The following is a 15,452-nucleotide window of genomic DNA, read 5'->3' on the forward strand; positions in this document are numbered from 1 at the left end:
CCAGCTATTTTTTAAGCTATTCTAGAACTACATTATAATCACCATGAGATAAATGTTCTAACCTCCATCTGCACCATCCCAATCTTTCTCCTCCCACATCAGTGCTGAATTTGCTGAAGTAGAAGAAGAAGGCATCAGCCAAGAACATTAAAAAATATTTCTAGTTAGAAGGAGATTTGCATGTAGTTTGGAACAGTACTGACATCCCATTTACCTCAGATCTAACCACTATAGGACCTCTAAATAGCTCCTTTCTCTATCATTTGGGAAACGCCATACCCAACTACTGGAGTAACACTTTTCTTCTGGAGTCCCAGCTGGCAGACAGCCTAACAGAGTACCTAGACAGAGGTCTAGAAATTAAAAAAAAAAAAAAGAAAGAAACAAGTGGGGGGGGGGGGAAGAAGCTGGCTTACGTGCTCCAGTTTGTCTTTCCTCCTCAGCCAGACACTGGCACTGTAGTCCTGCTGCTTGACAGTGCTGTAGAAGTTCGCACCTACTCTGGTGAGGCTTGGGGAAGGCTCCCTGGGTCTGCTCTTCAGCCTCATCTGCTCGAAGCCCTCATGGGGGGATGAGGAGAGCCAGTCATGCCTGACTTCCATCTTGACATGACAAGGCAAAGTCCAAAGGAAAAAAATCAGAAGAAATCAAGAAATTAAGAGGTACTAAACGAAGATGGTCCAAAAGGGAACAGGATAGGGGAAGAAGAAAGAGAAGGAAATCAAAAAAACCCTTAAAACCAGAAAATGGTAAGAGAAGGGGGAGACAAGCAGAAAAGGTAGGAGTGGAGGGAGAAAGAAAGGCTGCAGGTACGAGAGAGGAGCGGGCTGGGAGAGATGAAGGGGCACTCGGGAAAGAAGACGCTCCAAGATGCCGCTGCTTGTTGCCCTGGCCGCCAGGAAGCTGCAGTCCAGGACCGACGCAGCGGGAAGCGGCTGCCTGCGGCTCTGCCCGGGACGGAGGCGAGGGGCGGCGCGGCCCCGGCAGCCGAGGCCGGGCGGGGCTGCCGCCTCCAGCCCGCCTGCAGGTTGGCGCAGTGGAGGGGCCGCCGCCCGCCCGGGGATGAGCCCGGCTCCTCCCCCGCCTCCCCTCCCCTCCCCGCCGCCACCTTCGGGGGAGCAGCCAGCGGCACGGGAGAGCCCCTTCCTTTTGACAGGAGCCGCTGCCGCCGCCCTCCTGGGGCCCCCCGTGCCCCTGGGGAAGTTGTCTCGTCTGCTCTCCTCTCGTCCCGGCGGCACCGACCCGCCCGCAGCCCGCCGAGGGCTGGGCGGCCGCTTGCCACTCCCTCTCCTGGAAGCCTTTGTCCGATCTGCCCACGGCGGAGGCTCCCGGGGCCGCCGCCCGCTGCCCTGCCCGGCCCATCCCGGGGTGGGCTGTGCCCCCCGCCCCGCCCGGCCCCTCCGCGGCCGCCGGGGGATGCGGGGCTGCGGCCGCCGGGGCCACCGCGCCGGCCTCTCCCGCAGCACCTCGCCGTCACCGCGCCCCCTCCCTCCCTGGGCAGGGGCTCCCGCTTCTCTCGGGCGGAACCAGACCGAGCTGCCGGCCCTTTCGCCGGGGCAGCCAGGAGCGCACCTCGCCTGACCAGCCGGCGAAAGCCCCGGTTCGGCTCCGGTCCAGGACCGAGTCCAGCCTGGAAGCCCCCGCCGCCGCAGCGGCTCAGCCAGTACCAGAGCTCAGAAATCGAATCTCTTCAGTGGTCCCGATGGACAGGGTCGCTGGGATGCCCACATTCGTAGATCCCTGGTATCTAGGATTTCTCTCATAAAATAAAAAGACCTTCTAGGGTGGTTTCTATAGTCCGCTGCCACCTCTTTTAGTAGAAGTTGATGGGTGTTGCTATTTAGCTCAAACGTGTTTCAGCAGAAAAAAGGACTTTCCTTTTTCACACTATGAAAAGCCACCTCGCTAATTCCCACACACTCTGTAAAGCTATATTAGGCATAGACAAGAAAACTTTCTCACACTGTGCATCAAGAAATATTTACTGGAGCTCAGAACAACATTTTAGTTTCCTAGTCAATATTTGTCATCAGACAAGTGTTTGCATGTATTCCAGTCCTTTGGAAATAGGTGTCTCTATGAGTATGTACAATTGATACATCGGCATCTGCAGATTTTTTTTCCCCCTGCTACAGAACTACACTGATGTCGCTATGCTGATAAAGGGATGCTGAACTAGAGGTCTACACTTGAATGCAGTTAACTGAAAATAGCCTTTAAATGGTAAAGAAGTTCAACCAGACAAATTTCTGAGAAAATTACAGAAGAGCCCTCAGCTAATCACTTGATCTACAGTGAGCTCTACTTCCATCTGATCAAAAGGCAAATTTAAAATATCCTTGTGATTGGACTTAAGGTGTATTACTGCAAAAGATGGGTCAGAAACCAGACAGATAAATAATTTTTTCCTGTCAAAATTCTAAAGATAAAGGCAAAACTCACATCACAACTCATTATTGAGGATTATTATTAATAGGTAATACTAGTATCTCTGTGAAATACTGGAAGAATAAACTGAACAGTAGCAGAAATTATAGTATCTTCTTCTAAAACTAGAAGGACAATTTCAAAATCCTTACCTAAATACTACTACAAAAAAGAGTGTAACAAAATACCAACAACCAGAACTGTCAATATTACATACTTTTAACTCACCAGTATAAAGGACTTGCAGTTTTCTTTCTAATAACTTTCTAGTTTCTTTGGTTAGGAAATGTAGGTATTTCCAGGATTGTGAATACAGCCTCAAAACACCTGGATCAAGAATGAGACCTATGTGGTCCTGCTGCATGCAGGACACACTGGAAAGCACTGAGATTTAATCTATGGCATGTCCCAGCTGCAGCAGTTTTAAGCTCACAGAGAATAACTTGATTAGAGATGTGCTGAACTGAACTTTAGTTGCAGATGCCCATTTAGGAGTTCTATATGCTCATAGATGCACCTACTCCCAAAGGATTGGAATAAATGCAAACATTCAGTCAGAAGAAAGGAAAAGAAGGGAAAACAAAAGAGCCTCTATGTTTCTTCAACTATATAATATCCCAACAGGTGTACATATACATACATATATATATAGCGTTCTTAGAAAAACTGCATGTGCTATAAATCAGGAGAGCCTGCTTTATGCTGCTTTTGCATAAGAATTTTCACATTGTATCTCTACTTGAAGCACTTCAACCTTTTCTTTATCCTTCTGATCTTTCTTGGTTTTTCTACTTGCAAATATTAATAAAGAAAAGTTATTAGTGTCACTCTGCAGTTGCCACCTGCTTTGCTCCCCATCCCTTAATACTGCAACAGAATCAATATGCCACTGTACTTGAGTACAAGGCATTGTCTCATTCCCCCATACATACTGGATTAAGATTTTTTTAAAACATATGTTAGCTATTTGGTAGGGCTCATTTATCCTACCTTTCCTAGCTACACTACCAGGAGACCTTCTCAGCTGCCAGAGGAACTTCTTTCTGCCTATCCAGGACAGCCAGATAATGGAGTCCTAAAGTTGCTTTTAGTCTCTAGGCTATAAAGAGAGAGTTTGTGCCTCTTTCCAAACACCCTCTTTGACATGTAGGTGTGCTGCTTTCTACTACTACTACTGCCAACATTATTATTATCCCAGTCCTACTCTCACTAGGAATGAGAGAGAAAAGGCATAAAAAGAAGCCTGGAAAAAGTCTGTTAAAATCATGCAAACAAGCTATGCTTGCTAAGCCTTTCTTGCTTGCTGACCCCAAGCAGAAAAGATTTCTAATGGGAAAACGTGATCTAATGACTATAAATCTTTGTCTTTTCCTAAAAAATTTACTCAGGCAAAGTAATAAGCTAAGAATACAATGTCAGTTCCTAGTGAATACATGGTTATTAATCTAATTTGAAAAGAGTAAAGAGCTGTTTTCCACATTTTGGGTTCCAGTTTATTTCCAGGTTAGATCTATGCAACCCCCCCCCCCCATTTTGTTCAAAAAACCACAACCATATCAACCAACTTAATTCAAAGATAATTCAACTCATTAAAATTCAATCAGTTCTGTAGTAGATAAGCATTTCCAATTGGCTGTATGAGCTGGATTAAACTGCTGTCTTTCTCTTCCACTCAATTTTCAGAATTACCCAAACACCTGCTCCTGTCAAGGCCCTTTGCTTCCATACTCAGATGACTACAGCAGCAAGGATGACTGAAATTACAAACATAACACTTACATAATTAGCAATAGATGCAAGTCATGCATATCATTATATGATACCTTTACCTTACCATGGTTCAGGCTACAATTTTCTTCAATTCGCTGCCCATCTTATCAAGACTCAGAGGAACTCCTTTAAAGCAATCTACAGAATTTTCCATTTTCTATACCAACAGGATGAATGCTGTAGGGGGCAGAGTTAACTCAGGCCAATACAAAGAAAATTAGGATATAAGTGGAAACATGTAGGTAGGGCTTCAACAGATTTACTTTTTTAAAAAGACAGCTTCTATTTCTTCCAAAAATCTTATCTAGATAAGTTTTAAAGGACCTCCTCCCTGTGCTCCAGCTTTCTAAACACATTTTTTTAATGAAGGGGTTCCAGCAAATCAACATATCTACAAGAACCTTAGACCTTTTATCAGCAAATGGCATATACCTAAAACTGTAAAAAGTCCTATAGCAAAACTTTATTTTGGCTGCATAGCAATCCTTGCATGTATGCACCTGTAATAGATTTAAAGCCTCCTTACAAAATACTAATTTCTAATGCAGAGCTGTGCTGCATACAAGCACTGACCCACTTTTTAGAATGTACTACACCTGACCAGAACAGCAGGCAGCAATTGCCTTGCAGGCTTCAGCTGCTGTCCAGTCAGAGGGCTGTGACTGACACCAGCTCCAGCAGCAGTGCTGGGCCTGGAAAGGGAACTGTCACCTCCTTACCCAGCTCAGCTCAACTTGCTTTCTCATCTAGGAATTGATAAAAACACTCAAATGGGCAGATCTTTTTAACCTCCCAATAACACTGGCCTGTTCCTGATTAAATTAATTGTCGTTCAAACAATTTTTAGAATTGCCAAAACACCAGCTCCTTCCTAGCCCCCCTAATTCTATCAGCCTACAAATAAAAACCCATTGCAGCAGGCTGTTTCCTCTATGCTGATATGCTGGCCATGTCTCCAAGCCTATCTGCTACTACATCCTGGAAGCAGCTGCCAATCCTTAAAACATGGATTTGCAATAGAGAAGGACCAGAGAGGGAAAAAAATAAGAAAGAAAAAAGAGATTTTTTTTCACCTATAGTGCAATGTCCTGCAGTGCCAAGCACAAGGTCAGAATAGTAAAAGTCACTAGATGTGCAGTAGGAAAAAAGTAAGAAAAAGGTAGACTGCTACATGGAGATTTATAAATTATTTGTGCATTTTTGCTTTGTCAAATCCTATGCAGCACAATATGAAACCTTTATATTTTATCTTCAATTTTTGGGCAAGAATTGCAGTCACAAGTATGAAATGGGAGGGTCAAATCTGAAGTTAAAGGGAAATTTTGGAGTTGGAGATGCTTCAGATTTCAGGTTATGAACATACCTGACACCTACCTCAGAAATAACATGGAAACAACATCTAATACTCGTAATGTTCTCTGCTTTAGCCCCCCCCTTTCTGAATTCAACTATTAACCAAACTTTACTGTGTCTCTTGCATGGAATTTTAACCTTTAAATTCTTTCTTCTTTTCACGATCCCTGATTCAAAATAAAAAAAAATCAGCAACTAACAAAAAAATCCAAAAACCCAAACAAACACAACAAAACCTCCACAAACACAAATAAACAAACACATAACAAACCTAACACAGAAGAACCACGTGTTAGGAACATCATTAGTCTTGAGATATCCCTTGTCTGTTGGATTTGGCTGAAATAAGGCATGTTCCAGAACACAGACTGGGATTGACAGAAAAATGGGATAATTACATTAACTTTGTTTCCTTCAGAAACCAAATAAAAAATACCTGAGACATTAATTAATCCATCTTCCATTTGAAATAAAATGTTACTCTGTAAGTATCATCAAAATACCACTTCACCTAGAAGTCCAGGCCTAGAATGTTTCTCCTATGGCCTCCTTTACACCTCCATGCGACATAAGAGGGTGCTAAAGTGGCCCCTGGATCTGTCATGGGCTGCATGGGTACCAGCATGGACTGGGACGCTCTCACTTTCACTAGGGATTATGAGATATAATATGATATCTTCCATCTCAAACCAAATTCTGCCTTTGCTCTTTCCACTCTCCTTCATCCCTTCCCCCACACCCATCCATACATTGCCAAAGAACGTTTTCAGTTCTGAGCCTTAATAATCTTGTCCAGACAAGATTTCATCTTGCACCTTAAAATAACATTCATTAGTGGCACATACTAATTGGGCCAAATTCTGTCCTCTATTCTACCTCTATGTCCCCACCGGAGTCATGAAACAAAAATAGTTGTATAATGAACCTGTAACCAAGGGGCAAAACTTGGCCTACATTTCTTTAAAATAAATCTGCAGCAAGTAATAGGTGTCCACTTACTGTGAGAATGGGACCCTTTACATTTTTGTGAAGGATCCTTGCTTTTTTTTTTTGTCTGTTTCCTGGGGAGGTTCACATCTACCTCAGCTTGAGTTTCTCATGCTGAATTTATCTGGTTGGTGCAGCTAAGTTCAATAAGCAGACTTCTGACAAGATCGGAGCTCTCGAGGAGTCTTGCTCTGAAGTGAGTTGTTAAAATTGTTCCAGAGAAGTGGCAGTCAGCAGACAAAAAACACTGTAAGGGACATGTTTTTAACATGTCAGTTAGTTGTTCAGGGGAGAGGAATGCTTTTTCCTTTCTATTTTCAACACATACATAAATGTTGGTTGATAACAAGGGAAAAATTCTCTACATCTGCAGAATTTGAGGTGTAGAGAGGAACAAGAGAGAAAAAATTGAACAACCTTTCATGAATCATAGAATCATTAAAGTTTGAAAAGGTCTCTAAGATAATTCAATCAAACCTTTAACACTTTGTTCACCAATTAACTATATCCCCAAGTGTCACATCCGCATACCTATTGAATACTTCCAGGTATGGTGATTCTGCCACTTCCTGAGCAGTATGTTCCAATACCTGAATGCTACTACAGAAACAAACAAACAAAAATAATGTAGAGAAGCTCTATTCAATTAGGGGGTGGGGGAAGTAAGACAAAGAGAATGAAACATTAGTGAATATTCTTTCGAGGATGGATTGGTAGGGCAATGTAAGGAAAGAACAGTTTCTAAATCAGCACTCTGAAACCTCCCATAAGTAGATTCTCACAAAGATTAATATGGTGCAAAGAAAGAAATGTATTTCAAAAAGAACAAAATAGCACAAAAACTTTTTTCTTTTTTTTAATAGCAGAGTACCTCTGTAGTGTGTTTGCCCTTAGTAAAATTTTCAGCACATGAAGTATTAAAACAGGAATTATCCAAAACAATCTTAAATATAAGATATTTTTTACTTAAAAAATATTTTTCTACCATACAAAAGAGTATACTTTCAAATAATCCAAAACTTTTTAAACACAGAAAATTAATTTTCAATATATTCTGCCTAATTTTTGAAGATATTACTCTGAACTTAAGAAAATTACCTAAACTATAACTGCCTTTTGGAAATCAGCTCAGAACTTTCTAAATAATGTCAAACTGCAAGCTACACTATTAGAAGCTTTAACACAACATGTTTTCTAAGTGCAGTAAAACTTAGAAGAAAAAGTGATTCATCTATATTTGTGCCATCCTCTCTACTGTAGGTACAATTGATTTAAAACATTTTTCACTGAAGTGTTTATAAGCATTTGGATGGTGGCTTCTAGTGAAATACAGGTGAAAGAGTCATTATTTGCTGAAATATTTTTCACTCAGAGAAAGCAGAAAGTTATGTCACAAAAGACATTTCTTCCCCATAAGAGTTGTGTTGTGTTACATCAGATATCAGACATCCTTGTGTGACCAGAAAGATGTTTATTGGTGTGACAACCCCTAAAATAAGATAAAATAAGACCCATGAGGCAATATGACACATATTCTTTAACTACAAACTTATCTTTGTATCATGGCCCAACTGATCTAACAGCATTTGGGGTCATTGTGTTCAAATCAGACCAGCTACACACAGAAGAGCAGAGTTGGAGGACAATGTTCTCACATGGCTGGTGCAGGAGAGAAGAAGAATAGACTGTGACAGCCTGGATTTAGAGTGGTTTGAGTTATGGACAATCATGTCCTTGAAAATAAGTGTATTTTGTATAAAGCTTGACTGACCCAGAAGATTACCTGCATGATTAACATTTCAGGACAAGTTTTCTAAAGATTATTATTAATCAGTGCCTAGCATACATTACAGCTCAGGTATAATATAAAAAAATTACAGACACTGTCTCATTCACATTTGCTGTGACAGAGATCTTGGGATTCTTTGTACAAGGTTTTGCATAGATATATTATAAGTGATACTCTCTGCCTCTCGAGCTTTCTATCTGAATAAACAAGTCAGAGATCAGAGAAAAGAAGGAAGCAGTTATTCCATTTTAGCAGATAAAATTTGAGATACAAAGAAGACATGCCAAAAGTTATTAAGTAGCCTGTAAAAGGCCTAAAGATTGAGATAAGATCTCCTGGAATTCATTCCACTCTTTAGCCAGAAAAAGCACCATGGTTTTGTGCTAATGATTACACACTACAGAGGAAATTTCAGCCCTGTGGTTATGCAGTAAAGGATTTCACTATGTTTCTCTGCTAGGGCTTTAGTAACATAAATACCAGCAAGGGTGCTGAAAATATCATAGATGTGCTGTCAAACGGGTACAGCCTCAACAGGACTTGGCAAATTCATTATGTGATGCTGACAGCTGCATTACAAACTCCTGATTACTTTACAGCCCTGATGCTATTTCACAAAGTAACACAGAGTGAAGAAGAATTAAGGTACAGAAAAACAAAAATGCAGAATATGTCAACTGTTATTTGAAGGAGGTGGAAATGAGTAACTATCGGTGCCAAATGCTAACAGGAAAAAACCCACTTATAATAAGATGGTGATAAAAAGAAAGCAATATGTACTAGTTTGTGGATTGTAACAATACAAGGCAAAAATAAAAATTTTCAGGAAAGTGCATCTACCTTGACAACAAAAATGAAGCAGATTCCTAGCACAAAAAGATTTACAGCTAGAGGGCTAGAGGGGTTTTCTACCAAGATAAACTAGTTCAAAGGAGGCAACAAATGCAAATACCAACAGTCAAGATTAGGTTTTCATTGGTGGAGATCTCCTCATCTGGCTCAGTTTGTTTCTTGATTATATTAGGGGACATGAGTCAAAGCTGCCAATATTCTGTCTCTTAAAAACTTTTTACCTCAAGAAGCAGTAGTTGGTTTGAAGATTGAAACAAATATGTGTATAGTGTGTCACATTTCAGAAGAATGGGGAAGGATGAATGATGTAGTCTTTTTCTCTGCCCTAAAACTCATACATATATTTCTGCTACATTTAACATATTCAAAAGGGGACATGCTGGAGCTGGCCATAAAATCTGCTGGTTCATACTTAATTTTACCCATCTGAATGTACACTGATTGTGCAGTTATATTAATGTGACCAACACTTTGCTGAATCATTGAAGGCTATGATTCAGAAAGGACTGAATCTGTCTGAGATCCTTGGGATATAGGATAGTCCTCCCTTTTATGAACTTCTGGGATCAGATTAGCATAAATAGACATGATATGTTTGCCTTTAGAGCCACAGCTTCAAAGAAACAGTCTTAGCTCATCCTCACTTCGCTGTACCCTCGCTTGGAGTGAGGTTATACTGGAAGACAAAAGCTGAGTGAGGGAGCATGGATATTATCTCTGCAAGCAGTGCTTCTTCCATTGTATCATATGGTTAGGCCCTTGTATGCAGAGCCAGGCAGAATTGCCATAGCTCCAACCTATCACAGCCACAATGTAAGATATGTGAGACGTGCTCCTGCTGAACTTGCTGACTTCTGGTACAAAATGTGGTTCATTCTAATAAAATCCACAGGAAATGTATTCTAAGGGAAGAGTTCATTTTCCTCATAAAGACTCTCAATGGCTTAAACCAAATCTTCTTGAAATGAAATATTGAAACTCCTGTGAAGTTGGAAAACTGGCAAAGGAGGGACTGCAGTCATCACAGTTTGTGTACTCTACTGTAGAAAGGAAAAAAATCCAGATTTCTTTGGGGAACTGAAAATTAAAAATGATTAAAACTTTTTTCAAACTCGAAATTTTATCATCTGTAAAGCCTGGAAATTACTGTAAATTTTCAAGCTATTGAATGTTGAAGCACGTATTAACCTTTCCTGAAAATTGTTGTAGTGCATATGATCCCTTTTTATACTGCAGAAGAAGGATTCAGATAATCCCTAGATGCGTCACTAAGATTTTTTTCATGCAGAAAACATTTACAATTGTGACAGTCCTGAGGAAAAGGTAGAAAAGATTGATGCAGTGCAAGGTATCTTAGTATTTAGTAGGTATACTGGGTTATTGCTATTTGTTTTCCAGTTAATTTGCAGTACTTGACTTCCCTTCTATAAAGTATTTAATTACCCTTATGTAATGAAAGTTAGAAGCTGAAAAACCTGAAGCAGTTATATAAATGCTTAAACCCATCAACCAAATTTATCAGGTGTTCTAGAATTTACAAATTCAAATTCTTGAAACGTTATAAGAAATCAAAGTAAGGCCACTTTGGGGATCTTCTTTTAAGAGCTTTAATATGCTCCATGCTTTGGTAGAGAAGTAGAATTTACGAGGGATTGATTTTGTACCAGGAATGTGCTTCCTCCTTTCTCATAAAAATCCATCCACAACTGACCATGTTGTACTTCTAATTCACACAGTTTGCTCATTATGTACTTCTTCAAGCTCACATGAGATTCTAAGGAGCTATATAGGTAAAGAATACCTGAATGTCACATACCAAGAAGAGTTTTCACAGGCTTCTTCTGTCTGCATTTCTTCTGAGGGGGTTGGGAACCAGAACTAGAAAAGATTCTCTCTTCTTGAACCTCTGTCTTAACAGCAAGGCATAAAAGACAGAAGAGTCCATTCAAAAAGGAAAGGATGTTTAGAAATGGAATATTATTTCTGATAATAGGAACTACAAAGTGGGAGTTAATTAGGACTTTCTAGGAATGAAGGCAGTCATGGGGTTTTCACCAGAAGAGAAGAATTTGCTTTTAGAGAAGATTCAGGTTTGTCTTCCTTCAATTCAGTACATACTGTTTTGAGGCTATCATATAAATGCTACATCCATCAAAGTATTGATCAAACATAAGTTCCTTCTGTTGGTTCCATGGCTACTTCAAGAGCTTTCCCTGTAACTCTAACTTTAGGCAAATGTGGTACTGATTGGCTAGCACCATGTCAAAATCAATAAACTAATCTCAGTATTATATAGAATGTTAGAATATCTTGAGTTGGAAGGGACTATGAGGCTCATCAAGTCCAAATCCCTGCTCCTTGCAGAACTACCTAAAAATAAACAGTATGGCTAAATGTCATCCAGCTGCACCTTGAACTCTGGCAGGCTTCGTGTTGTCACCACTTCCCTGGGAATTTTCTTCATGTTGTCATCACTTCCCTGGGAAGAGAGTTGAGCAACAGTATAGAACCTGGTAGCTGGATTCTGAGAAAAATGGACTGAGGAGTGAACAGAGAGGCTGGAGAAAACAGTTTAGCATTAAGCTGTGTGCCTGTGACGTAATGATCTCCCTAAGCAGGGTTTCTTTATTCAAACTGAAATTAAACTTTTTCAGTCCACTGTTAGAGATTCGCAATTCAAGATGAGAATATCACTACTTACACTTGATTTTGAAATATCCTGCAACACTCTTCTAATACACTTTAGCATTATCATCTCAAAAGGAAGAACTAAATTTTGTAAAAGTTTTATATTTACTTTTCTCTACTAGTAATGTACGGAAGGAAACTTTAATATTTATGAATGTTAAGGCAATCCATTTTGAACAATTATTTACAGATTTTTTAAAATTAGGTTATTAATAATAATAATAATAAATATGTCTTCCAAATCTAATAAAGCAGTAAACCTATATAATTTCTTCTTCTAATACAATCTGTAAAGCAGTTTAAAATGGAGACAAGAAAAGCATAATAAAAAAGGTAAAAATTACTCTTTGAACCCTAAATACTAACCACCTGAAATACTGCTTATGAGCAAAGAGACAGTCACTGTGAGTTGATATTCCTCCAGTGTTCTTCCCAAACATATCTTTTAAAGAACTGAAGTAACTGGCTCAGAAAGACATCTGATGTAGCTCATCTGAAAGAGCAGTGGGATGTGCCTCCAGATATTTTCACAAACAAAAGAAGAACTGGTGTGGGTAGGGCAGAGAGGACACTTACATTCAGGGTAAAATAACCCAGTACCAGTTAAAAAGTGAGGAAGATCTGGAGCATCCTCCATTACCTTCAGGCCAGATTATGCAGAAATGCCAAAACCTAATGCATAACTTTTAATCTGAACTGCAGAATGCAGTCTCCTTACCTTGTGAACAGCTGCTCTACCCAGCCCTCTTATTTAGAACCATCATTCACTATGTACTGTTGAAACTCAAATATAAAAATTAATTTTTAAAAAAGGAAAGGCTTGTCCTTAATCCCCAGAGCACACTACAGGGGCCACTGTATCTCATACAAGCATATCCCATAGCCTGTCATGTCTTTATTACTCAGCCTAAATAGGTTATCATCAAATAGCTGGTTGACCCATGGTAATTTGGAAGACCATCTAATGCCATTCAAAATATTCAGTTAAAAAAGAACAACCAAGCAAAGAGCCCAATGCAAAATACTTTTCTGCAAAGAAGTTAGAATTTTGCATATAGCTTATTTGGGAGAGGAGAGTAACCTAGGTTTGTAGAATAAACCCTGAAAATGTGACCCAATTGCACCTCATAGTTTTAGAGAAACAGAAAGCAGATACAGAAGATCAATATTGCAAACGATTTTGGCATTTGGGGATATATCATGTTTCATCCTCCTTAAATTATTGAATTTGTCAATAATGTTATAGGTTTTTGGTTTTTTTTCCTGGATACCTTGCAGACTTCAGTTGCTTGCTTTTGTACTAATTGGGCCATTGACAGCAGTTCCTGAGGTGATTTGTGGTTTCCCAGACTGTCTGTTTTAGGAGTGAAGAACAATACTGTTACTTTTGTAATTCACAGATTGGCTTATCATTAGGGCTTGGAAATCAGCTACAATATTTGTGGCCGCAGTACATAACTATAGATTCTGTAGTTTTGTATCATGGGGTAAGAACAGCTAATAGCTTGTTACAGAGCTTGCCTTAAAAGCTGAAACATTTGCCAGTCTTCTGCTTGGCATTACTGGACATTTAGTATCAGAGAGGAAAAACAACACTCTGAAAAACAAACAGAAAGAGCATGAAAATAGAAAAGAAACCAGGCAGAAAAGCTTGGAAGTTAGGATATTGATACAAACTGCTGTCTGGGACAGCAATAACTTCATTATTTTCCATGTTTCTTCATTCTGTACAATAGGGCAGGGAAGGCAAGGCAAGGGAAGGGGAGGGGACGGGAAAGAGGGGAAAGAAGGGAAGGGAAGAAAGCAGATATTTATTGGACTCTTGTGTATTTCTAGACATGTACAAAGAACAGAGTGGATTAATCAATAGCCTAGAGGATAGGAGCAGTCACTGCACTGTATGCTTGTCTCAAAATAGGCCTATATACTGTAGTTCTGCCTACCTTTCTACCTACTCCCAGTGAGAAACAGTAATATGGATGGGCTCACAACTATGGACTAAGAATTCTCCTTGAACTCCCGGCATGACTCCTGTACTTTGGAGCAATGTTCTACCTTGTGTCCACTTGGCCTCCCACAGAGGAGAAGGACAAAGAAAAAGAGAAGAAAAAAAAGGATATAAAGAAAAGCAGCAGCAGCACATTTTTTAAGCTGCAGGGCTTTTCTTCCTGCAAAAGGAAAGCAAATGGCCTTTTATTCCCATTGCTGCCTGTGGCACTTTTCCTCTCTGTGAATCCCATTAATTTTAACACATTGGTCTTACTGCATATACCCAAGTTCCTGTCTCATTTTTGGTGCCTTTTGGTGACCTGAAGACTCACAAGAGGAAGTAGGACATAGCTTCACAGGACAAAAGAAGGCAAAAGCTCAAAGTGAGAATTTTCTACAGAAAGAGTAGATTGTTGACAATCTTGCAAAGTAAGGCAACACTTTCCCCTTCCTCTCTTTATTCATTGTCATTCAGTTTACAATTAGAAAGGGGAAAGGTTTTTCTGCAGAAGTTGAACTTCTGTCCACTTCTTAAACAGTCAGAGCTTGTAATGTTCAGAGTGATCATTGCTGTACTAAAGTAAATGAAATCTCTATAAACACATTTAAAATGAAATTTGTAAGCAAAATGAAATAAAGACAGCGGAGATGTGTCCTTGCAGTTTCCTTCAGAGACTTTCTGTTGGAAATCTTATTATTTTTAGGCTTAATACATTCCACAAAAATTACTTTAAACAGGTGCTTTATAACTAGTATTGATGATCAATGACTAATGAAAACACTACACTATATTTCAAGAAATGCCTAGGTAGTTTTAAAATGCAAACAGGCAATTGCATGTTAGTTGGAATCACTAAGTTCTAAGCAATCTATTTTTCTGGGTCTACTCTTGCTTCATGACATAAAAATGAAAATTACATTTTCCGCAACTCAGAGCAGTTGAGATTTCAACTCTAAATTTTCTTAACCTTCTTTCACTGAGACTGCACAGGACTATAAATTATGCTGGGTGGAAAAAAATGGGGGAAAATTGTGCAATCCTACTTTGCATCAAACACCAGGCCTTTTTTTTCATATTTGATTAATTGTATTCTCTCCCAATTCACAAGGGAAAGAATTCCTATACAGAATGAAGCACGGTCCTATTTTTATGGAGATCAGTACAAACAGGTATTTACTGCCTTTCTGTATTATCTTCAAAGTCTCTGAAGATGTGATTTTTGAATGTCAAATATTTTTTCATCAAGAAGTATCATATGCAATAAAAATCCAAAGAAATATTCGTTGTTTAAACTGAAGGTAGTTGAACATTTTATGAACTATTTTGCATTCTGCTAACCACATTTTGTAATTTTCTGAAAGAATATGCCTGTGTTTTCTTTGAATCACTGGGCAGCATTCTGATTTAATCCATACAATTCCAAAGACAGATACAAAAAAATTAAAAATCTGTCTCTTCCAAGATTAATCAACAGGGAATATACAAAATTAAATCTCCCCTTTATTTTCCTTCCTGACATTTTCCAAAGAATAGTGGGAACTATCAAACTGCAATTTTTTTCAGGGAACTATCAAAACTACAATTGTTCCATCACCT

The 15,452-nt window shown here is 39.4% G+C and overlaps 1 protein-coding gene across 1 annotated transcript in view; it reads right to left on the reverse strand.

The window, feature by feature from the left end:
- PLD5 (phospholipase D family member 5) overlaps positions 1-996 on the reverse strand; it is a 167,220-nt gene extending 166,224 nt beyond the window's left edge. The window contains exon 1 of the mRNA XM_066546587.1: positions 417-996. Coding sequence (XP_066402684.1) covers positions 417-602 — 186 coding nt within the window. The 5' untranslated portion in view covers positions 603-996. The remainder of the gene's footprint in view (positions 1-416) is intronic.
- Positions 997-15,452: the final 14,456 nt, after the last annotated feature.

This window comes from Molothrus aeneus, chromosome 3 (genome assembly GCF_037042795.1).
Source record: "Molothrus aeneus isolate 106 chromosome 3, BPBGC_Maene_1.0, whole genome shotgun sequence".
Classification (NCBI taxonomy): domain Eukaryota; kingdom Metazoa; phylum Chordata; class Aves; order Passeriformes; family Icteridae; genus Molothrus; species Molothrus aeneus.